Below are 24,494 nucleotides of genomic sequence, written 5' to 3' on the forward strand. Positions count from 1 at the left end.
ACTCGTCTTTCACAGGAGTGCCCTGTTTACAGTGCCAGTGTTAAAAGTTGTACATGCAAGATAAAACACAGCACTGCAGCTGAAAGATAATCAATAAATGAATTAAAACAGGGCGTTCAGCTGACGGCAGCACTCCACAATCCAGAAAGACAATGACGAACTTGTAAATGTGCCAAATAAAAGGTTTTTGGGTAAAAAGTGAGCACCTGTAAGGACTTGAGCTGAGCAGGTGAAGTGTAGACTGAGACTGGAGGCAGGTTTGGAGTCCCACTTTAGAATAGGAAGAAACTGTATCACTGACTGTCTTCTGTCATTTTTGCTGAAATACTTCCTGTTACAATAAAGGAAGTCGAGGTTGAGGTTTAGCTGTTCATATGTCGTTATAATGAGATACTTGAAAAGCATTCATTTGGAACATGGACACACTTAACCAGTCCTGAAAGATTCAGAGCAAAGCATCAACTTAAAATTTCTTACTTTAAGAGCAGTTTTAATTTAAGTCAGTAAAACATGGTTAAACAGCTAATCAGAGATCTGAGGTTCATGCAATGCCATCGTTTGTTTGGTTTTCGATCTCTGTGTTTCCTGACTGTTACTTTCCAGTCAATCAAAAGCAAAGAAAGAAACACAATCATCCACCGGATCAAGACATGGTTAGTTCACAGTAAAAACGCAGCAAAGAGAAGAAGTTGAGGCAGAGAACAGATGTGTAATTAGAGTCACGACAGGAAATGTGAGCTTCTCCTGTTGTCTGACGCAGTGGCAGCGTTACACTGTTTACTGCTGAACTTTCGAGGTGCTGTTGTTTCCCTCGTGTTTCCAGTCTTTATGCTAAGCTAAGCTAACAGGCTGCTGGCGGTAGCTTCATACTTACCTAGTGATGTCAATCTTTCCATCCAACTCTACAAGAAAGCGAGACTCACATGAGAATTATAGATCACAAAGTGTTCCACGATTCAGCAAAGAAAAAGTAAAAAAAGACTTGCCTGTTACATGTTTGGAGTGACTGATGTGTTTTGCTGCACTTAATCATTTCTGCCATTAATGTTTCGAGAACTCCAGCAGTGATATGTTGTTGTGTCCATCCTGTGCATATCTGTACTTATTCTCACATCTCTGCCTCTTCTACCTGGTGAACAGGTGAAGCTGTAGCCTCCCAACAATGCTCAGGTGCAAATAGAGGGTCAAAGGTCACATCAGAGAGAGTGGCCCTGCTGGTTGTCAGCACTCTCCTGGCAGCTGCTGTCTTTGTGATCTGCCGTCTCTGTAAGTTTGTTATGTGGATCCATGTTGGTTGAGTGTGGAAAGATCCAGAAGATCACTTCAAAAGTTTGACTTTCAAAGCAATCAGGTTCCCATTAAAAACTGAATCCAGTCACATTTTTGTTCTTTCATTTCTTTAGACGTGCTTCATGTTTCTGCAGCACAGAAATCACTCTGACTTCATCTTAGAGGAACAATTGTTTATCATTAAGCACTGACTGATTGACTTGCACTTACTTTTTTCCATCAGCTCTTGCTATCGTGCACACCCACGAAGGTTTCCAGACACTGAGAGAAGAGCATGAAGCTGTGATAAGAAACCTCACAGGTAAGTCAGTCAGGTTTGGAAAATGTCAAAAAAGGCTTCAAACTGACAGCAGAGAACAAAAATCTCACAGGTCAGTTGAATCCTGATGATGACGCATCTTATTAATCTGTTTATTATCTAGAAACTCAACTGACTGGAACATGAAAGACTCTGGTTCTCTGTTCAGGTTTTCAAACAGAGACAATCCTGATGAAAGCCGAATCTTTTTCTCCTCTTTCATAACAGCGAGACGCTGTGAAGAAAAAACCTGTATCCATGTGCCGACAACGTGCCCACCAGGTACAGACGGCCAAGAACGTAAGTGATGGATTTTGCTTTCTCACACGTTTGCGTCCTGTCATGATGATTAAAGAAACAGTGATGGATTGACAGATAATCTGACAAGAAGTCAGATTGACAATCTACTAAAAACATATGAAGTAAAACTTCTCACCTCAAAGTTTCTGCTGCCTTCAAGTCACATGTGACTACAAACAGTGATGTGTTGGCCCTGACTGAAGTCTTTGCTGTAATCTCCTCAAAGCTGGGAGATGTCTGAAATGTCTGGAAGGCTGGGAGAAACATGGAGGACACTGCTATTATTTCTCCACCAAAAAGTCATCCTGGAATAACAGCAGAGAAGAATGCCGACTTAAAGGAGGAGATCTGGTTCAGATAGACAGCAGAGAGGAGCAGGTATAACACACTGCTGCAGGCTCATGTAGCTCACATCCTTATGTCTCTGCATTAGTTCACATGATCTCTCCACACATTCAGTCATTCCTGCATCAGAGACTGCAAGACAAGATGGACTATCCTGAGGACAAGTTCTGGATCGGACTGACGGACTCACAGGAAGAGGGGAAGTGGTTGACGGCTCACCGCTGGACGAGAGGTCTGACTGTTGTTAACGTTTGTTGTCACTTTTCAAAATCAGCGTTCCCAGTTTTATTGAGCCGGTTCTTTCTGTTCTCTCTTAGTTTGAAGTTTTGGAGCACCGGAGAGCCAGATAACTGGACAGGGGAGAATGGGGAGATTATAGATGGAGAGGACTGTGCGAGGATGGGAGAGAAAGGATCAACAGCCCTGAACTCTTGGTTTGATAAATTCTGCAAATCAGATGAAAGATTTATTTGTGAGAAATCAGCAGAAAATGGAAAATTAAAGTGCGAGTGAAACGTGGCTGAGCTTAAGTCTCACTCTGCCTGTAAACAACCTCAGCACTCGATAACGATGAGCTACGTTACTGTTATTCAGGTAATGTGAATAAATAAATGAATAAATAAAGCAAACATTAAAATACTTGCTCAACAATTAATTAAAAGATCCCAATAACAGATCAGCAGCATCCATTCGACAATATGAACTCATGCATTTTTAAAGATTTTGTCACAAATCAAGAGGTTTGCCAAGCAGTCACATGTATAAATATGTTAGCCGACTTTTAGACTGTCTTGTATGTTTGTGCTAGCTTTGCTTGCAGCTTTTGGCTGACAAGATTTTTTTTTTAAAAATCATTTGCCTGAAAAAGCATTCAAAACACGATATAGTTAAATAAAATCATTGACTGTGTATTTCATTGGATGAATGAATAATTAAAACGTCAAGACCACCAATAACAAAAGCACAAATGTTTCAAAAATACGCAAATGTTTTTTAGTTAGTAGGTTGTTGCGGTCACATGATGTTAAATGCAGATGCAGGGCAGGGGTCTAAACTCCACACACTTCACATTTTTTAATGTAAGATTATTACATATTGTGGCCACATTGAGCGACCATAATGCATGTTTTTCAGATCATTTAATGAACTGCTCTCCTTAACTTTATTGAACTAGTTTTCAGTCATATTGTCCAACCACAGCTGCAAACTTTGGGTTTTCTTTAGCTGTTTAGCTGCTGCAGCATTTCGGCTGCGCATGCTGATTTATCGCCACTGTCAGACGCTCTGATGCCAGAGTCTGTGCGTTTTTCTTTGATTAAACCATGCGTGCTCTCCATCGTTGCTGTGTCATTCTTTCACAGACATCAGCTGGGTGATGCAGGCGTGCTGTGGTGGATCGAACAGCTGGCCCATCCAAGCTGACTGAGACAACGATTTATGTGTTCTGGACTTTTATTTTCAGCCATTAAAATTAACATTTAAATAGACAATAAAAACTTAAAAGCTTCTCCATTTCTGAAAGAGTCAAAAACAACATTTATTAGGCACTATCATATGCGAAGTCTGGGCCAATCACAGCAGGCCATGTTGGCTTCAGATGCATTTCTTATTGAAAGACGAGGGTGTCACAATCAACCAGACGCGCTATAGTCGTCTTAGGGAGACGAGTTGGAAACTTCTGTAATCAAACCAGCTAACATGACTCTGACCCCTCCAAAACTGAAATCCTGAATGGGAACGCATTGTTTAGGCGTTTCACCTGGGAGCCAATAACATGTAGTTTAGCTGAAAATTCAGCCACAAATCATCAGATATCTTCAGGGGCGAACTGGGACAAAAAACCGGCCCAGGCATTTTAGAGCAGACCGGCCCCCCACATTCGATAACTCACTCCTTTTCAGTCTTTTCGGCCTCTTGAATGTGTATACCAACTGTGCAACTCTTGAAAACCACGTACCTGAAGCCATGCAACGAGTTAACGGGAATCAGTGAGAGTGGATACATAAAATACTTCCAAAAACTTAAGAGGGATGATGACACATGAATGAGGGAGAGAGAAAGAGAAATAATGGTTCATTGATCTGATTATCACTGTTTTCCAGACAAAGCAGTGCTGAATGAAGAAGGCCTGTGAACTTGGGCAAATCCTTAAAAAAGAAGACATTATCCTGTACGTGTGTGGCAGATAGAGAGAGAACGAGAGGATCATCTGTGTCTTTTGCATTACACTAACTGTGAACTCACCAAGGAAAAGGATGCAAGCGAAGTCATCACCGCTGTCATCAGCCACGGGAGCTGATGAAGGCCCTGTTATGGCAAACATCTGGCAGCGTTGGCTTGAAGAGCCAGCTTCTTCTTGTGCCGCAGTTTCTCTGCACCAGGCCAGCGTGTGTCGAGGGCCTGTTGGTGGTTATGAACAAACTCTTGCGCTGACTATTTTTATTTATTTATTTTTTTCTGAATACATTACGCTGGCAGGACCGAAGCCAAAGGGGCTGGTGTTTAACGATGTGACTGGGTCAGCCCAGCGTCAATCGGGCCGTTGATCAACTCTCTGGTATTATGGGCCGGTCAGACCAATATTTAAAATAAAAAAAGTCGGCCAAATTGGCACGTCGGCCCACTGGGAAAATGCCCGCTATGCCAGATGGTCAGTCCGTCCCTGGATATCTTGATGGAGGAGATTTGTTACAAACATCATGCAATCATAAATGAGGGACTAAAATCCTGATTCCAGAAAAAGTTGCTGCCATTCAACACTCTTGAATTGACTCTGACTCTTCTATGAGACAAATAATGAGGACCTGTTTTCCCTGGTCTCTGATCTCCATCTGCTACAAGGAAAATACTTTTTATGACTCTTTACTTTTCACTGTCACTTCCTCAGACTGCTCATTTTGTAATAGTGAGGGAGAAAATGAAGCCGCTTCTTTAAATGTCCACGCTCTGCCTCCTCAAAACTGAGAGAACTGACAATCAGTGGTCCCGTTTGGGGGATTTTAATCACATGAACTCTTAGATTTCATAAAACGTGCCCTCTGAAAGTTTAACATTAACAGTCCAGAATAACTAACTCCACCCAAAGAACGACAAAACAAACCCAATAGAATAATTAAAGCGCCCCTGATTTTGGATCAATTTCTATGATATTCTGAATGTTTTTATTTTCTAAGTTTATGTTTTCTTATCTCTGACGTCACAACTCGCTGACGTTTATGAAATGTTTCAAAAAAGGCACTGGCAGAAAAAGTTGGCTCGTTCTGTGTTGCCTAGTTACGGTTGTGATGTAACAACATCACGTTCTGTGGCTTTGATCTCCTGATCAAAGACAAACATTTAGTCTGTGACCTTATACGCGAGTTTTCAGATCAGTTTCACATCGTTTCAAAGCTTTCAGACACGACAAAAAACGACTTTCTCATCGTTTCAAAACTTACAGACACTACAAAAAAAAAAAACAACCTGATTCTATGGCCTCAACACACAGAGGACAGACGTCGCAGGCCCTTCCACTGAGCATCGCTGAGACTCTTCTCCCGCTTGTCCTGCTGTTTCTGGACAAGCTGGCGGAGGTTCAGTGGGACAAGCTGGAATCCAGCTCTGTTGACAGCGCAATCGAAAAAATCGCAACGCACAGTTGCATGAATATAGTCATGATTGCGTATAGTTACGAGGCATTAGGTGAATTCCGATCATCTACATCTGATGAATCACAGACTGAGGCTTCCATGTCTGAAGCAAAAGTCCATGAGTATCTGCCGCACATTTCACTCACTTTTAAAGAGATGATGGATGTTCTGGAGTGCGTCCGTTGTCACAGCAGAGAGGAGGTGGTGAGGTTCATCGCTGAGCAAGTGATGGAGCGGATAAACTACGAGCTCTCCAAACGCAAGCTGCTGGTCTCCAAGTCTTCCTCCCGCAACCTCATGACCACAGTAAACGCTATGGTCAGACTGCTTGGAAAATGCGCCACTAGGATTACGTGTGCGTACAGCGCGCGTAATGACAAGACAGATCAGCGACGTCCGGAGACGGCAGCCGATGAAGCCAGTACAAGCACTGAGGTGGTTGAAAGTGAGAGCCCTGTAAGTGCTCTGAAAGAAGAAAATGTTTCTTCTGGCAGCTGCATCATCGACAAAACCACCGACGCTGTCAAAGAGATCCTGGAGAAACTGGTACACAACTTCAATTCCATCAACTGTTGTGAGGACTTCACAGATGAGGAATACCTCATACTCCAGTCCACCAACGCCAAGCGTTCACACCAGGAAGCGTTTGAGATTGTTCAAGTTATGTTGGAAGAACTTGAACTGGAGAAACCTAAGAAGCAACGAAGGGGCACCTCGAACAAAAGAGGCTGCTGGGAAAGGGTGGGAAACAAAACCAGAGGCTTTTATTTCCACAGATTTGCTAAGATGTCACTCATTAACTTTGTGGTACAACTGAGGAAGAAATTTGACTGCTTCCCACCACCTGAAGAAATGCTACCACTGAAGATGCTATTTGACTCTGTGGATTGGCTGATAGAGGACAAGATCCTACTACAGGCTGAGCAGAAGACAAGAAAGGACACAGAAGAGTTGTGCTTCTACAAAACAATTGCCAAGTACATTTCCAGCAACGAGCAACATGACCTGACTGAGCGGCTGACTAATTTAGTCCACTACCACCTGAAACAAGGATTAAAGCTCAGGACGAACCTCATTGTCGAGGTTCAGACCGAAGTGCACACTTTCATGGAGCTGATATTGAACTGGGTCAATCGGCAGGCACAACTGCATGAAAGGAGGAGAGACAGCGTGAGTCTGGCTCTGAGGCAGATTGAGGAGCTAATGGCAAATCTGCCAGCACTCACCGAGGACCCCGTGGAAGAGGAAAGTGACATTCGTACATCAGAGTCTGAAACAGCATCTTCGACTTCTGATAAGTCAGCTACCAGTGAGGAGGCCACAGCAAAACCAGACCAAAAGACAGACCAACTGATTGAGAGTATTTTGTTGGCTCTGGTTGACAAGATTTTCAAGCAGTGGGTGCACACCATGTCCCCTGATGCCATCACAACCACAATCAAAACACTGAAAACGATGCTCTGGGCAGAGATCACAGGCTCTGACATTGTTGTGACGTTGAATCCTGGTTGTGTTAAAAAGGTAGTCAAAGCGGTGCACAAGGACCTGTGCAAGGCGATAGGCAGCAACAAGGCAGTGCAATATAACCTGATGTTGCAGAAGCAATGGCTTTACAGGTGCCTAACCGATACTCTTATAAAGCACTTGGCGAAAAAAAAAAGGAAGATCACAATTAAAGCAAACTTTAAGTCTTTCTTCAAGACACTGCCCAGGCGTTTCACAAGCTTCTTCACAGGTTCCTCTAAACAATAGGTACTGGTGGTCTTAGGGTGGTGTCCTCTGCGCTGCCAGCCTCAGTTTGGCTGGAGGTGATGCAGGACTTCACGTCTCAACGTCATAACTCATTTGTCCACAAGGGGGCTTTCCAAACATTTGACAATCTGAAGCAAAAGCATGGGTTGAGCTCTGACGACTTTTTTTTTTTTTTAGGCTGCACGGTGGCGCAGCAGGTAGTGCGCGTGCCTCACAGCAAGAAGGTTGCCGGTTCGATTCCCGGGTCAGGGTCAGACGGGGCCTTTCTGTGTGAAGTTTGCATGTTCTTCCCGTGCATGCGTGGGTTCTCTCCGGGTACTCCGGCTTCCTCCCACAGACCAAAAACATGCTCATTAGGTTGATTGGTGACTCTAAATTGCCCCTGGGTGTGAGTGTGAATGGTTGTGTGTATGCACCCTGCGATCGGCTGGCGACCGGTCCAGGGTGCACCCCGCCTCTTGCCCGTTGACAGCCGAGATAGGCTCCGGCCCCCCCGCGACCCCGAAAGGGATAAGCGGCATAGAAAATGGATGGATGGATGGATGGATTTTGTTGGAAAAATATTATGTGTTTTTTCATTACACCAGCTCAAAAAAGATACCGTGGAGATGCCTGCTGGAGATGTGGTATAGAAGGAGCTAACCATTTCCATGTTTTTTGCAACTGTCAAAATATTCAAGGGTATTGGGTTGAAATTCATCATCATATACAAAATGTGTTTTCAGCTGGTTTCCCCTTTGTATTTGAAACTGTGTACCTCGGTAACATAATACTAGACGGCCTTAGCAACGGAGACAAGAAACTGCTTTATATTCTTTTAGCAGCAAGCAAAAAGGCCATTACCAGAAGATGGCTCAAGCCTGAGCAACCAAGAACTGAGGACTGGATCAACGTTATACAAGAAATCTATACAATGGAAAAAGTGACTTTTCAACTAAAATTGCAAATGGACTCATTTTATAAAACCTGGTCAAAATGGACAGAATATGTCAAGCCTATAAGATCTGACTTTATGTAAAACTGAAGATGACTGCTGCAAGCGATGAGGATATGTGAAAAAGATGATGCTGTGTGTTAGAGGTACCCCCACCCCAACTGTTCCTGTTCTTTGTTCTGTATAAATTGTTAAAAATTCATCAATAAAAAGTAAATTTAAAAAAAAGAAAAAAGAATGAAGGTTAAGAGTCTTTCCTGTTGGCTGAATCAGCGGCAGTGCAGGCATCACGTTACATGCCTCTGTCCAAGGTCCTGAATGTGTCTCAGTCCTCTGTGCTGCTGCTGTCCAGGGTCCTGAATTCTTGTCTCAGCCACTCGTGTCTATTTGAAACATCTGCCTGCAGATCGTCTTTATAGTTTTGCTATTAGAAAAGCACTTTAAGACCCGCAAAATATTATAGAACATATAAAATTATACACTGATATTATCAGAATGCTCTTCCTCTAACAGTGAAGACCAGTTAGTCCATTTCTTTAAATGTCCCAATACTGCCCCCTTCTGGAGGGGGGTCCCTACTTACAGTTGCTGCATTCTCTAAACTGATAGAACAGCTTTTTTGGATTTCGATCACATAAACGCTTCAGATTCCATGTTTCACTGGAGAGGTCCACATTCATAAGTCAAGAAAAATTTACTCTCAGCCAAAGCAGACAATTAATTTCTCACAACATGTTTAAAAAAAAATCATTCAAAACATTCATTTATTTTGGATTCAGTTTGAACTTATACCAAATGATATGTCATTGTTGTTTTATACACTTTTCATTTGTCATTTATTTGTACTATTTTCAGCCGTTTTATGGAGAAGTAATCATGCTCTTTTGTTCTGGTTGTTATAAACCTCGCCTTTTGTCTCTATATTTCAAACCGTTTAATGTTAAACAAATGCATGCATGAGCACAAAAAATGAAAATTGGTGCTCCAGTTTCCTCCCACATCAAAAATGAATTCACCAATAAGAAGTAACAATCAAATACATATAAAAAAAAAAGGAAAATAAACTGATTGGAAATTATATTTCTCCTTTAAGTGGTTCTCATTATTTGCTGCGTAGCTGTAGATGTGTAACTCAGACTGATTCACTCTGGACACGCTACGTACACACACACCAGGGCTGCTGAAGATGCATTCCCGCGTGGATCGAGTCAATAAAGGCACAAATATTGGTCAAAATGAACTCAAGATGACAAAAAGCTTGGAGTATGACGAGGATCCACACTGCTAAGACTCCTGTCAGTGTTAACAGCCATGTCTCCATCCCATCACCAGCCACAGCACACCTGCACAGGTGTTTTCACTATTTTGAGTGAGTGGCGGGAGGGGGGCGGTTACAGAACTGGAAAGTGGGTCCGCATCATGCAACACAACAGGAATCTTTGTTGGTCTTTATTGATTTTGCAGACGTCCATGATAAAGGAAAACAAAGTTTGGTTAAACATGGTTACTTTTCAGTGTTTTCATCAATTCAACATCAACATTCACCTGACATGAAACAAAACAGAGGCTTGACGAACAGCATGAAGCAGCAGATAACGTAAACTTGTTTCTCTCTTCTCGAGTTAAAAGACTCGAGTGTTAGACCAGTCTTAATTTTGCTGTCGCACGGCTTCTCAAAAACACAGTGAGATATTTTAGGTCTAGAAAAATAGCCGCCCCTTCCTCTGCTGAATGCACCGCATGACAAAAACAGAGGATAACATGGTTCACGTTTTTTTGTATAGCTGCACCGTTAACTGAATCTTCCACTGAAATGCAGCTGCTGGAGTGAACAGAGCTGAGCGCTCTGATGCAGCTGCTGTCAGTGAATTTCCACATCAATCTGAAGTCGGTTAGTTTGGTTTCAGCCAAAGTCAAAGTCCATCTTTGTGAAACGAACCCCTGAAACAGGATCTGAACTAACTTTAGTTCTGAGCTTGAAAGACGTCACTTCTTGATTTCTGCTTGATTTTTAAATGAAACCTGATGCCTCGTCATTCTGAATCCTCCTCAGGCGTCATCTGACGTCTGCTGGTGCACGCCTCTCCCATCTTCCCCCTGCAGCTCTCGCACAGTGAGGATTCGCACGAGCATGGCCTCCATTGTGCTGTCGTCCAGAGGGGTGGAGGAGAACCACAGACGGCTGCTGGGAACACAGGAGCGATCTGGGAGAAGGTAGAACACGTCGCTGCGCCGCCTTACCGACTCTGGGCTGGAGAGACAACAGGAAATAAAGACAGTCGATAAGTTCAGACTGACAGGTGGTGAAAGAGCTGATGTGGAGTAAAAAAACCTGACAGATCAAAGCTGTCTGGAGGTCCAAGAGGGACTCAGCTTGTTCATCCTGACCGCTTATATAAAATACCACAAGTTCATAAGTAATACACGATATGCTGTGTATATATGTGTAGCCAGGTGAAGCTTCTGAGGGCTTCTGAGCTGTTCACAACGTGCAATACAATTTACATGTGGAATTAGCACTGCGATAGCTGTTTCTCTTTGTCGAGGTAACGCTGTCACTTTAAGATCAGTTTACAGGTGAGAGCCTGTAGCTCTGTGAGACTCTTGAAACCTGGAAGTGTTAGCGACGAGTGACTAACGAGTGCTGAGGCCTGCATTTTGGCCGATCTGTAGGAAAAATATCCCTATAAATGTGATGAAATACAAAGAATGGTGATCAGTGTTAAGTAGTAGTTAAGAGTATAACTACGCTGACAGACTAAGGCTGATGAGTGGTGATTTTGTATGAAGATTGGTAAAACATGGTCAACGCGATATCCCCACTGCGCTGATGAAAAATGTATTTTGAGTTCCTTAAAGGGTGACTGTGAAGGCATACTCTGTTCATTAATGCACATTTACTGGTAAATAAATGTATTTACTGCAAGGTAACTTTGTAAGTTGTGTGGTTTAGTTTTTGAATGCAGAAATCAGCCACCGCTGTTGTCTTAAGATAGACTGAAAGACTTAACGTCATAAGGTCACTGAGTTGAGCTTTCACTGGGGAAAGTGTGTTCACTAAGTACAGAAAGGAAAAATAGTGCTGTTGTCTTGAAGAAAGACTGTTAGAGTTAACGCTGTTCTTCACTCAGAACAGTCGGGGAATAAAAGACCCACAAAAAATAATATTACTGTGTTTCCATCTTTCATTCCTGGGCCACACATGTATACCTAACGTGTGTGACTGCGTCTCATAGTGATTAACCCACACTGTTATGAACTGCAGACTTTCTGCTCTACGGAGGCTTTCAGCAACTTTCAGCTCATTGTTTTGGTTTTCCAGCTCAGGACTGTTCTGTTCAGTACTGCTCGGTTTCCTCGCTCTCACAGCAGGCAGCTCTTTATAAGCAGAAAAAACTCCACATGCCCACCGTACACCACCCGCTCAGCACCAAACAACAGATACAAGCTGGTGAACATAGCGAGCATTAAGATAAAAAGCCAGATATTCTCCTCGGGATGGTGGAGACCAAAGACAGAGCTACATGAAGAGTGATTCATCAGCTGGCCATAAAAAGTCAAGAACACAACTAAAATACATAAACAGTGAGACGACAAACCACTTGGAGAGGTAGAACTGGTAGAGTCTGACGGGACAGCGCAGAGGGTTCTCCACGTTCTCCATCATCTCCAGGATTTCCTCCTTACTCTCATTTTTCTTACGCTTCTTAGAAGGGACGCTGTCTGCATCTGACACACACACACACACACACACACACACACACACACACACACACACACACACACACACACACACACACACACACACACACACACCTTCTGTTAAATGTGCCAATACAAATGTGCATGTGCATGAGATTTTTACACAATTTAACAACACGTTTAGAGTATTTTTAATCAGGTGCTTCACTTTGATCCTCAGCTTTACTGGTACCTGACTCCGCCTTGTTCGTGGACACTGGGGGGTCGAAGCGCAGGACGGTGGTCTTGGGGTTTTTGCTGTAGCAGGCGACGTGGGCGAAGGACAGCTGGCGGTGCTGCTCCACCGTGGTGAGGCCAAAGTGCTTGCAGCAGAAGAAGAGCAGAGTGTCGAGGAGGACGATGGGGGAGTACGCCCCCAGCTGCTTACAGTCCCACAGAAAGTTCTCCTCCACACAGGATTGGATACAGGCTGCAGAGAGAGGGACCTGTCATAAATCTGGTCAATCTGAGTTCATCAGAGACAGAAAAAAACAGACATAATAACTCACCACTGGCTGCGACCGAGGCTTTGAAAGCTTTCAGGGTCTTGGTGAACCCAGCGGAGAACTTTTTGTAGCTCAAGTCACTGAATATGTTCTCCATACGACCGTTCTCAAACAGGTACTAAAGAGAAACAACAAAGTAACAGTCAGAGGAAACCGACACACGGTGATGTCTGGAGGTTTCCTGACACAGCGAGTCTCAGAGAGCGTCCTGTAAATATGCGTATGTGTGCAGTGTTGCTCATCTCGCCTGCTGTATGCTGAGACAGAGGTAGAAGAGGCCGTCGGGGCCGTACGGCTCTCCGTCGGCTTGTTTCACTTCGGTAATGAAACAGCAGAGGCCGTCACTCAGCTCGGCGGCAGAGGAGCGAAGAACGTCCTCGTTTACTGTTCACAAGAGTCGGGGGAAAGTGTCAAATGTCAGCCGTGTTGGACTTGTTTCAGACAGCAGTGAAAGCCTGGCGTCATCTCAAACCTCACATTTCATCGGTTCAGGTTAAGGCTGTATGGTTAAGGCAGCATGGTGTTATGGCAACGTTAGCTCGCCTTATGATTCTTATTTTTTATTTTACTGCCAAGTCCTCTGTGTTGAATATCATAGAAGGTGGTGGTGTGTTACTGTGTGTAACATAATAACTGTAACATCTACAAATGCCAACAAAAGCAAAAAATCCACAACCTCTGATTTGTTAAGTTTTGTTCTACGACTGAAAACCAAACTGAAAAAGGGACAGAAAAACATACAGGAAATGAGGGGCAGGCCGGTTTGTGATCGCCTCCACTGGATCCACCTCTTCCACGCGTCAATTCCACACTGACTCTTCAGTTTGTGGTGCTTCCTGGTCCCAGCTGTGGGGAGGTTTCTGTGAGGTGGATCTTTTTTAGCTGCTTTGGAAAACTGCTGCAGCTTCCAACCCTGAGACAGAGAGGAGAGGCAAGATGGCAGCAAAGGAAGATGACAGCACAGCTTTAAACTCCAGCTGGTTTGTTACCTTATTCTTGTTGTGGACTTTCCCCACAGTTTGTTTCTCTGGAGCTGGAGGAGCTGGAGGAGCTGATGGAGCTGGAGGAGCTGGAGGAGCTGATGGAGCTGGAGGAGCTGATGGAGCTGGAGGAGCTGGAGGAGCTGATGGAGCTGGAGGAGCTGGGGGAGCTGATGGAGCTGGAGGAGCTGGAGGAGCTGATGGAGCTGATGGAGCTGGAGGAGCTGGAGGAGCTGGAGGGAGCTCAGACTCACTGGGTGCACCCACTTCCAACACCTGAGGTGCCTTTTCGTGGGTGTGTGATGGAGTAAAGGACGTGGAGCTGGAGTCAGAGAAGGAGTCCTCCTGGTTGTCGAAGGCGGCCTGATGATCCAGATCAGAGTCATGGCTGCGCTTGCTGGTGTGCTCTGATGAGAGTTTACATGTTGTTGTTTCCTCTAAAGAACAAACCAGAGAGGATGTTAATCTGTGAGTCTGGAATCTCCTCTGTCCTGAAATCTGCATCACAATGAATCCTCATATTTTAACACTTAACACCTCCCTTTGGGCCTGTATTTAACCGGGGTGGTGTTTTGGGATCCTAATCTAAATTTTCAGGGATGTCCTGGCCAAAACAGCGGCCAAGGTCAAGCTCAAATGAGCTTATTTTAGAGGCGCAATTGTCTCAAGTGTTGCTTCATCTGATCGGCCTTATTAGAGATCACCATTCAAATTATTTCTAACGCGTATCGGCCAGTCACGATCCAGCACCCTTAATACACAGCATGTTCTCTTACCCTGAACAATAGGAATCCCTTGTCCTTCTTTTGTCACCACGTTGTCTTTCTGCCCGTCCTCCGTCTCGTCCCTCTCATCTTGCGCTCTCCTCAGCTCAGACTTGTTGTTGAGCTCTCCCTCAGAGGGGTCGGACTGGATCGTCTCCTTCGTGGGTGTCCCCGTCGGGTCCGGCGTCACAGGAAGAAACACGGGCACTGGCAGCTGCAGCGGGGACGGTTTGGAGACAGAGTCTGTAAAATCTGATGGTGGCACGTGGAGTCTGAGCTGCCTGTCAGAGGTGTTTTACGTACCGGTAAGGGAAGGCCGACAGGCTTTGGTGTGTACTGGCTGTACATGTTCATCGGCACGGGGACGTACACCGGCACCGGGACAGGCAGGGCTATGACTTTGGGTACAAATTCGTCTTCACACAAGACAAAAAGACAGACACTTAATTCTGAAAAGATGGCACATGTAAATCTTTGAATCTAGTCTTTTTTTGTCACTACATCATAAAAAAGATAATTTGGCAGAGCAGTTAAAAACCCTGATTTTACCCGTCTGTGCTTCTGTGTCCATCGTCTGAGTCGTACAGGAGACTCCTTTGTTATGGACCAACGGTGTGCAGAGCATGGACTTGTTCTTCACTTCCTTGGAGACTGTTTGAACACTGGCCTGAAGAGCAGACAAATAACAATAATTCAAACATAAAAAAGGCCTCGAACAATCTGCGTATGCTGTCTGTCGTATGTTCTCATGCAGCTGGAAACGCCTGCTTGTTGTTACTGAGGTCATGGGCAGTTCAAAAACATGTGCTTAGAGGTCTTGGAGTAAACTTACATGTCCAACAACCTTTGCCTGAATGTCAGGGACGGAGACTGTGAGGGATGACAGAGTTTGAGTCAGAAAAAACAAACATATCTGCTGCAGCTGAGCCAAAGAATACGAAGCATCTTCATTTCTAAGAGCTATTCCACAGTATGTGCAGACGTAATGTCAGTGTGTGTGTGCGTGTGTGTGCGCGCATACCATGCTGTGCAGAGCTGGCAGAGGCTCTCGGCTCCCTCATCAAAATGCCAGCGAGCGAGATGGTGTTAGTGATGACCGGTGAGGACTCGGCGGTACTGGCAGGTCCAGGTGAAGAGACTGGTGGAAGGAAACAAAGCCGAGTCAGCAGGACTGTCAGCGACTGACCTCAAGTCAAGCATGAGGCAACGGGACCAACTGAAAATCCAACTCACATCAAAAAATAAGCAAATGTTTGCTAACAAGTTCACCATGTCAACTTCAAAGGTGATAATGTGTCCTCAGTTTGTTTCCACTGCACCCAGGCAGCACGAAAAATCCACTAAACGCAGGTTGGAAACGATAAAACAGGCAAACAGAGGATGAAACGTACAACAAGATAAACCTGTGTTGACCATCTGGACCTTTTTGTTGCAGAAATGTAGGAGACACTTCAGGTCGCAGAAGTGTCTGACCTCTCCCAGCATGCGAAGACTCTGCCTCAGCTTCCCTTCGCGGCCACAGGTGTCACACCTGGCAACCTGAGAGGAAACGGAGAGTGACGAGGAGATCGGTTTTTCTGCTGATTATTATTATGTTGAAATTAATTATTTGGTCTGCAAAATGTCAGAAAATAGAAGAAAAAAAATCTCATTTGAACAGGACAGAGTCATACAGTCGTCTATCCTGGAAGGCTGAGAAAACCAGCTAATGTCTGAGAGGCTGGAAGCCTTTTTTATATCTTTTGCTTCAAAAATGACCTTAATGATTACCGTAATTTCCGGACTATAGGCCGCTACTTTTTTCACACGCTTTAAACCCTGCGGCCTATACAATGACGTGGCTAATCTATAGATTTTTACAGGCAAACGGCCTCCAGGGGGCGCTCTAACAGGAAACACAAGAGCAAGACAGACGGGTGGAGGGGATAATGCACCGTGGAAGACGCTAGTTTGATTGTGTTTTCTGGTAGGCTAACAGGCTACGGCTGCTAGGCTGGTTATGTTTTTTTAACCAGCCGTGTTACTGTACTTTTACAGTCACTTTACTGCTGTTACTGCACTTTTACTGCCGTGTTACTGATACCGTAAATATCTCATGTTACAACGTGGGCACCTGCGACTCATAGACAAGTGTGGCCTATATATGTACACATCTTTTTTTCTTTTTAAATTTAGTTGGTGTGGTGTATATTCAGGTGCGCTCAATAGTCCGGATATTACAGTAATCGATTATTATAAAATAGTTCCCAATTAAAAATTCTGCCAATCAAGTAGAAAAACACGACATTCAGAAAAGGAAAGAACTCACTCTTGAAGCTATAGTATCTATAACTGTCGGGTCATTTGTGCTGTGGCTGAACCTCCACCTCTACTCACATGGCAGAAGAGCCTTTTGTAGTGTGAGTTGCAGTCTTCAGAGCAGAACGTCTCGTCAGCACCTTTGTACTGCGCCGTCACCACCGTCTTCGAGATGGAGAAGCAGTAAGCGCACGAGCGGCAGTGATCCCCCCACTGCTTCTCCAGCTCATGGCAAAAGAGCATCTTACAGCCTGGAAAGAAAGCAGAGACTCAGAGTTTCCCAGGTTCTTCCTTTCTTTCCACCTGTGTATCCGTCCGTCCAGCGTCCCTCCTGCGTCCTCTTACCGTCGCTGCAGAAGTAGCAGTCTTTGCTGTTGACCCTCTGGGCGTCTCTGATGATCCTCTCATTCTTACAATACTCACACTTGCCCATGATGTTGTTGACCCTCTTAAACTCTTGAGAACAGGCGAGGCTACACACGAAATTCATTTTGCCCTGCGCGCGCGCACACACACACACACACACACACACACACACACACACACACACACACACACACACACACACACACACACACACACACACACACACACACACACACAAATGTCATCATGTGTAAGCTATCACACTCAGAGGTTTACAGCTGGTTTGTCAGCACTGTCATTATAAAACTGTACAAATGGACATAAGACTCACAAGCCTTACTCGAGGGTAGTTCACACACAGACCTTCCCACCTGATTCACAGACCTGCTCCTCGATCTTAAAAAACAGACCCAACCCACCTTTTTCTGGACGACCTGGGGTGTAGATTTTAGGATGCGCCGACACTGAGCGCATGGCAGTTTCTCTGGTGGCTTCAGGAAATCCCAGTGGGTTTTCTCAGAGGCTGCCGTTGTGCTGGTGGCAGCGTTCTGGGTGTCCTGTGGCACGAAAAAGCAAAACATGTGCAAAGGTTTTGGGTGACAGAGGAAGTCTTTGGCACAAAGGAACAAGTTGCGACATTACTTTTGTTAGCAGTTTAAATCCATCAGTCATCATTGGTCATGAGGTGGAGCACCGTGCATCGGTCACCTGTTAGTGACGGGGCTGACTAGGATGAATCTAGTCTTGGTTTTGGACTCTTGAAGCAAATTGTTGATAATCTGCTTTAATATCAGCAGTAGTGAAGGTTCATAATCTACCCCAAACCATAAAAAGGTATGGATTACCCACTTTAAATCTGTTTGTGGAATAAATATATTCAGACCTTCTGACATGTACACATCACGTGCACCATAGTAATGACACAAAATCCAAAAATATGCAAAACAAGCTGAAAGGAAAGCTGCAGATGCTCCTGAGAATGAGACATCAGAGCATAAATACATGACATCCAGTAAGTGCTGCCTCAAAATCAGATGAGCACAAAGTAAGCAGGCGTTTATGAGCCTTCAGTTTGGTATAAGCCGTACGCTGTTTCACCTTAAAAGCCATGGCACAGGTTAGAGTGCAGAAGTTCCTGATGGAGGCGTCTGACATGGCGAGGTGGCAGGCTGGGACTGTACTCTTAGCACAGTTATCACAATTCAATGTAGTACCTGTCGAGCAGAAGCAATTACTAACATCACAAGTACAAATGTCACACGCATCAAAAGCTGCAGAATCCAGACATGGAAGGACAGACAAAGAGCGGACATATAGCAGCACCTGCTGCGCTGACAGCCTGGATCTTGGACGCCATCACACAGCTGGAGGTACAAAACAGCTCCATCACGTCCTCACTGTTTCTGTTTCCAATCATCTCTGACATCAGACAGGGGGTGCAGCACATGGAGCACGGCTGAGGGGTTTTGATTTTCTGATAAAACAGCACAGAGGAACATTAAGTGCTGTATATTCATTTATTTGTCTTTTTGTCATTTCCTCACAGAATCTGCAATTCGCCCTGCATGTTTCTTTTTCATTTCATCCTATTTTATCGCTGCCTATGACACAAATAGGTCTGTTTCATTCCCATAATTCCATAATTCTTTGACATCTGACGGATGTTAACAGGGCATCATTACCTGTTTGAATTGGGCCAGACACTCTGCACTGCACAGTTTTGTGCTGCCATCTTCCATCTTGAGCGTGACAGGCGAGCTGCAGTGGGAGCGGCAGTTCTCACAGATGGACAAGTTGTTCATGTTGCAGAAACGGAGGAAACAGGGATCACTGCAGATCTTGTGGACGACGTCCTGCTGTATGATCTCATGTTTGCTCTACAGGAGGATAAACAAAGGACAGTGTGTCAGATCGCTCTTTTATTGTCTTCATGATTACAATAAATACAAATGAAATACAATTTGATCTTTTAGAATTTGCTCCCTTATGTCTTACGATGCAATATCTGCTGCACATGCTGCACTGTGAGTGTGATGCCACTGGCACCATGGTTATTTTGGTGGACATGATTCTCTTGTAGTTGAAGGAGGACAGGCAGGTCTGACTGCAGAAATCCTTCATCGTCTCCTCATTGTCCACCGGCGCCTGGAGGACGTCCTGAGACTGTTCTATCGTCCTGAGAGGATGAGAAGCACAGCGTGAACAATCACTGACGCTGAAAACGTGCAGACGTGGCTGAGATGAGTTCAGCTGAAGTCCATCCCAAATTCAGCGAATTGAACGACTGCATGACTCACTGAAGGCAGAAGTGGCAAGTCTTCTTAGCTTGTTTCATTTGGTAAAACTTCGAAAGGCAGGAAGTGGCGCAGAAGATATATGTGTGGCCCTTCCTCTGGTAAACAGTCTCTCCGTCCATCAGAACCTTTTTGCAGTTGGAGCAAGACTCAAGACAATCCACGTGGGTGAGGGTGGGCGCTGCAGACTTGGAGTCACCCGTCAAGGAGAAGACTGAGCCAATCTTCAGGTCCTCCTGTCAACAACAGAGCAGTGAGACGATGCAGAGTGACGGCGTTTCAGTGGACTGTTTTCTAAATCTCCACTAATGTGTCTCTTCTGCTGTTTTCCTCATCAGTATCAGTGGCGACATTTATAATACTATTCATATCAATACTAAATGAATCATAATTCCATTAAACCAGCTCCACCTCACCACTGGACACAATGACACTACCCTCAGCTGGTTCAAATCATACCTCACAAACCGGACAGAATACATCTCCCTGGGCCAATCAAATCCACACACAGCCACTAGCGGTGTCCCCCAGGGGTCAGTCCTTGGCCCCATCCTCTTCATTCTCTACCTCACTCCCCTTGCACAAATCAGCAACCGTCACAAAATTTCATTCCACTGCTATGCCGATGACACACAGCTCTATGTAAATGCCACAGCTGAAACCCCACCTTCACAGTCATCCCCATCAAAACTCACCACCTGTCTGGAGGAGATACAGGTATGGATGAAGCACAACTTCCTCCAACTCAACAGTTCCAAAACTGAGGCCATTCTGGTTGGCATCCCTCACCAGACCAAATCTTCATCCATAACCAGCATCACCTTTTCTGGATCCAACATCCCCCTTTCATCAACAGTCACAGATCTTGGTGTAAAAATGGACTCCCATCTCACCTTTGAAGCTCATATAAATCACCTCTGCAAGACCTCCTTCTACCATCTCCGTAACATTTCTAAACTCTGCCCCATTCTCTCCCTCTCAGATGCCGAAAAGCTGGTTCATGCCCCTGTCTCCTCCAGACTGGACTACTGTAACGTCTCTCCCTCCTCACACACCAATGCATCCCCCCCCAAAAAAACAAACAAACAAACAACAACAACACACGCTCTCCACACTACTCACTCAAACCTCCTCCACATATCCAGAACCAGACTCAAGACCATGGGAGACAGGGCCTTCTGTGCTGCTGCCCCACATCTGAGCCCTCCCTGACACCTTGAGGGCACCACGACCCCCTGACTGTTTTAAAAAAGCTCTTAAGACATTTCTTTTTAGCAAATCTTTTGGCCCCTTCCAGAAGGTTTTTGTAAACCTTCTTCTTTCATATATATATACACATATATACATATATACATACATACATACATACACACACACACACACACACACACACACATACATACATACATATACATATACATATACACACACACACACACACACACACACACACACACACACACACACACACACACACACACACACATATATATATACACACATATATATATGTGTGTGTGTATATATGTATATGCATATATGTGTGTGTGTGTATATATATATATATATATATATATATATGACATATATGTGTGTGTGTGTATATATATATACATATATATATGTGTGTGTGTGTGTGTGTGTGTGTGTGTATATATATGTATATGTATATATATATATGTATATATATATATATATATATATTTTTTTTTTAAACTGCTCATCTTTTTTCTTTTGTTTTTAATCTGTAGCACTTTGAGATCTGTGATGAAAAAGGCATTACAAATAAAATGTATTACTATTTATTATTATCATTGTTCAAGCCAGAGCAGGCTCTGTGTTCAGGATATTATCCTTGCAATCATCAATTATCTTTAAACTTCCCAACATTTTAACTGTGGTTGAAATCAGCTCCACCTGGAATAACTCCAACAAAAATGCTGTTCACATATTAATGCATCTGTTATAATGATCAGTAATATATATAACGCTCTGAAAGGACTGAGTCAGTATTACCAGTACTTTAGATAGCTGAAGTACATTTTGCTTGTAATATTTACAGAATTTTACTTAAATATATGTAACATTTTCAACTATTTGAACACTTTCATGCTATGTCATCTGTCTTATGGTGATGTATAAATAAAATACATGCTTTATGCTCGCATGTTAAAAAAAAAACCTCTCCTACCTTAACCACATTAGGTTCGTCCTTGATGTTTTCTGTGGATATGGAGGATGAGAGATTCTGGTTGTACTCTTCATCAATGGGCTCTTCTTTTATCTTGATGAAGAGTTAAGAGAGGGACCGATTAGCTGTGCAACATTTACAACAGACAAGTCCGTGAGGTGAACTGACGACTCTCACAGAGAGAAAAAATTCTTTCAATTTTTATTTCTTCTAAGGCACAAAACTGATCGTATCTCAATGCAGAAATGTGGTTGAAAGTCATGCTTTGAATCGGTGTATCATCATTATTACAGACGACATTTCACACACGATACTCACACACTTGAGGTTCGGTAGCGATGGCTTCACTTCTTTAGTGTCGTTTTCATTAAATGTTGGGCTGTTCCTTCCTATGAACCAAAGTAAAAATGAGTCAGAGAGAGATCTGCCACTGCTGGAGACACCAGAAACATAATCTCAAGCTTAGTGTAGATGGGATAGACTGTGCATGCATAACAGGGATGGGAACAGTGGGAGAAGAGGTTTCTGGTTTTAGTCTTCTCCATGTTCGCTGAAGATGATTACAGAGCAAAGTAAAAGCAAGCAGCCAAATTCAACCAATTCTCTGTCTTATGTTTGCAAACTGCGGCCAAAGCTCACACACTGTGCTGTAAGTCAAGCCATGCAAATAAAGCCAGTGGAGGAAGACTGCAGTACCTGACACCGTGAAAGACTGAGTCTTGTGTACCATCATGCATCTGTTGCTACAGAAGAAGTCCAGCTTGCCCTCATCGTTTTTGTTTTCGACCATATCCGACATCTGATGAGTCGTCTGGCACATGGGGCACAGCTGAGGCGTCGCGACTTTCTGCAAAGTCATTAAAAAAAGGAAACAGCAGAGACACGACGTGAGGGACAGAGGAGGATCAGATGGTGCTGATGAGACATTAAAAATGGTGTTTGAACCTGTGAACTTCAGGTTTTATACACGACAATCCACTTTGTGTAAAGCTTTATATTCTTCACTGAGAAATCAATCAGTTGATTAAACAAATCAAAACTTAAGTTTCTGTTTATCTTTTACCATCGAATTTTCTGTGATAATGAGATGGTCGTATCATGTCCAACAGCTACAAAACACAAAAATCCGTTTGACATTTGTGATTTCCACACCTCTTTGAACTTGACCAGACATTCTTCGCTGCAGATGTTTTTACTTCCATCCTCCACCTTCAGCAGGAGGCGTTCGTCTTTGAAGATGGAGCTGCAGACGTCGCAGGTAAACACAGACAGGTTGTTGACTTTGTGGAAGTCAACCAAACAGGCGTTGCTGCAGAGTCTATACCCGGAGCCGTCCAGGTTCACCCTGAACCTGCACTGAGGATGACAGAGCAGCACATGCATGTTACTGCAGTGTGGTAGTTTAATTATGCTGAAGGTGAGGCTGGTGGTATTCTTAATTTTCAAAATATCCCATGAAAAGAATTGAATTGTTCCAAGTAACCAGTTAAAGCCTGAAGTAGTTTATTCCTCTGGCTGCAAAAATCTCTTTACATGGACGGCACTGGACACCGCAACAGTTAAACAAATGGAAATTAATACCAGCAGCCTTTAAAATGGGGAAAATGGGGCTTCTATTCTACCTACAAAGACTTTGAAGGTCACAAGTTCTTAACAAGCAGTTTCACATCTCTGCGAAACTCACGGGATTTGTAGACAAGAAAAATACAGAATAGCCTTTTCAATCAGACTTCTCCCTTAAATATCACATCAACATTCAGCTGCGTTCAAAGCACTCTGCAGTGATGTCACTTAGAGTCAAAGAAAAGTAAATTCATCCTTACATAGCAAAACTTGGAGCACATCCTGCACTCTGACCGAGGTCGTACATGTGTGGGTTTTGGGGCGGCCATGTTCCTCTTGCAGTTGACAGAAGCGAGGCAGGTGTTGCTGCACAGTTCCTTCATCGTTCCTGAATCGTCCACCGGAGCGAGGATGATGTTCTGAGGCCGTGTTATCACCCTGAGGGAAAGAGAGCGGGAAGAGATGAGGTTCAGTTCTACAGTGGGGGTCTTGTTATGGCCTGCATAATACTACATGTACACAAAAGCTGCCACAAAAACACAACCAGCCACGTCATCACAATGCTCATTTTAGAGAGGGGAAACATCAGCTGTGTGAAGAGGAGGACAGGTGACACACACACACACACACACACACACACAGAAAAGCATTCAGGAAACATCCTGGACGTACTGAAAGCAGTTGTGACACTTCTTGGTGACTAATGTGACGTGCGGATGCCTTTCAGAGAAGCAAGAGGCTGAACAAAAGACGTCCGGTGAGCTCTTCAGCTTGTAAAGAGTCTGTCCTCTCCGCAGCGTCTTCCCACAGTGGCGGCAGACAGCGTTTGAGTCTGCGGTGACGAGTGACGCCACGTCCGACTCAGCGGCTGCAGACGCTTTCTTCTGTGGGACGATGCACAGTTACGTCACAGTGATTAGAAGCTGACCCTGCACAGCTGCGATCAAATGTTTTAAAGAGATGCAGCATCACAGATATCTGCTCTGATTTATATATGAAATAAACTCACAGCATTCAGTTTTCGTTTCAACTGCTTGCCTCTTTTCCTCCTCTTCAACCAAGCCAATATCTTCTTTCCTGAAGGGAGAAATTAGAAGCATGTGATGAGATTTACTGCAAATTCAGGGAGTGTACATAAACGAAGCAGATCACACTGATTTAGCGTTTAGCAGCTCTTTTATAAACATCTACTAAATGTTTTATAATACACTTTCTGTCTGTCTGCTGTAGAACAACCCCTCAG

The 24,494-nt window shown here is 44.0% G+C and overlaps 1 protein-coding gene and 1 pseudogene across 1 annotated transcript in view; one reads left to right on the forward strand and one right to left on the reverse strand.

The window, feature by feature from the left end:
* Positions 1 to 510: 510 nt before the first annotated feature.
* LOC139346094 (CD209 antigen-like protein C) lies at positions 511 to 2,909 on the forward strand (annotated as a pseudogene).
* Positions 2,910 to 9,278: 6,369 nt separating this feature from the next.
* Positions 9,279 to 24,494, reverse strand: part of LOC139346097 (uncharacterized) — a 29,504-nt gene continuing 14,288 nt past the window's right edge. Inside the window, exons 21-48 of the mRNA XM_070984998.1 lie at positions 24,261 to 24,328; positions 23,924 to 24,135; positions 23,512 to 23,689; positions 22,841 to 23,044; positions 22,385 to 22,535; positions 22,007 to 22,077; positions 21,689 to 21,781; positions 19,501 to 19,733; positions 19,199 to 19,379; positions 18,886 to 19,080; positions 18,527 to 18,677; positions 18,302 to 18,417; positions 17,623 to 17,760; positions 17,183 to 17,333; positions 16,916 to 17,088; positions 15,943 to 16,078; positions 15,561 to 15,677; positions 15,372 to 15,409; positions 15,089 to 15,206; positions 14,843 to 14,955; positions 14,552 to 14,753; positions 13,785 to 14,212; positions 13,537 to 13,708; positions 13,043 to 13,179; positions 12,799 to 12,913; positions 12,483 to 12,719; positions 12,148 to 12,277; positions 9,279 to 10,799 (exon numbers count right to left, since the gene is read on the reverse strand). Of these exons, the coding sequence (XP_070841099.1) occupies positions 10,598 to 10,799; positions 12,148 to 12,277; positions 12,483 to 12,719; positions 12,799 to 12,913; positions 13,043 to 13,179; positions 13,537 to 13,708; positions 13,785 to 14,212; positions 14,552 to 14,753; positions 14,843 to 14,955; positions 15,089 to 15,206; positions 15,372 to 15,409; positions 15,561 to 15,677; positions 15,943 to 16,078; positions 16,916 to 17,088; positions 17,183 to 17,333; positions 17,623 to 17,760; positions 18,302 to 18,417; positions 18,527 to 18,677; positions 18,886 to 19,080; positions 19,199 to 19,379; positions 19,501 to 19,733; positions 21,689 to 21,781; positions 22,007 to 22,077; positions 22,385 to 22,535; positions 22,841 to 23,044; positions 23,512 to 23,689; positions 23,924 to 24,135; positions 24,261 to 24,328 (4,460 nt within the window). The 3' untranslated portion in view covers positions 9,279 to 10,597. The remainder of the gene's footprint in view (positions 10,800 to 12,147; positions 12,278 to 12,482; positions 12,720 to 12,798; positions 12,914 to 13,042; positions 13,180 to 13,536; positions 13,709 to 13,784; positions 14,213 to 14,551; positions 14,754 to 14,842; positions 14,956 to 15,088; positions 15,207 to 15,371; positions 15,410 to 15,560; positions 15,678 to 15,942; positions 16,079 to 16,915; positions 17,089 to 17,182; positions 17,334 to 17,622; positions 17,761 to 18,301; positions 18,418 to 18,526; positions 18,678 to 18,885; positions 19,081 to 19,198; positions 19,380 to 19,500; positions 19,734 to 21,688; positions 21,782 to 22,006; positions 22,078 to 22,384; positions 22,536 to 22,840; positions 23,045 to 23,511; positions 23,690 to 23,923; positions 24,136 to 24,260; positions 24,329 to 24,494) is intronic.

The sequence above is a fragment of the Chaetodon trifascialis genome, chromosome 17, assembly GCF_039877785.1.
Source record: "Chaetodon trifascialis isolate fChaTrf1 chromosome 17, fChaTrf1.hap1, whole genome shotgun sequence".
Taxonomy (NCBI): domain Eukaryota; kingdom Metazoa; phylum Chordata; class Actinopteri; order Chaetodontiformes; family Chaetodontidae; genus Chaetodon; species Chaetodon trifascialis.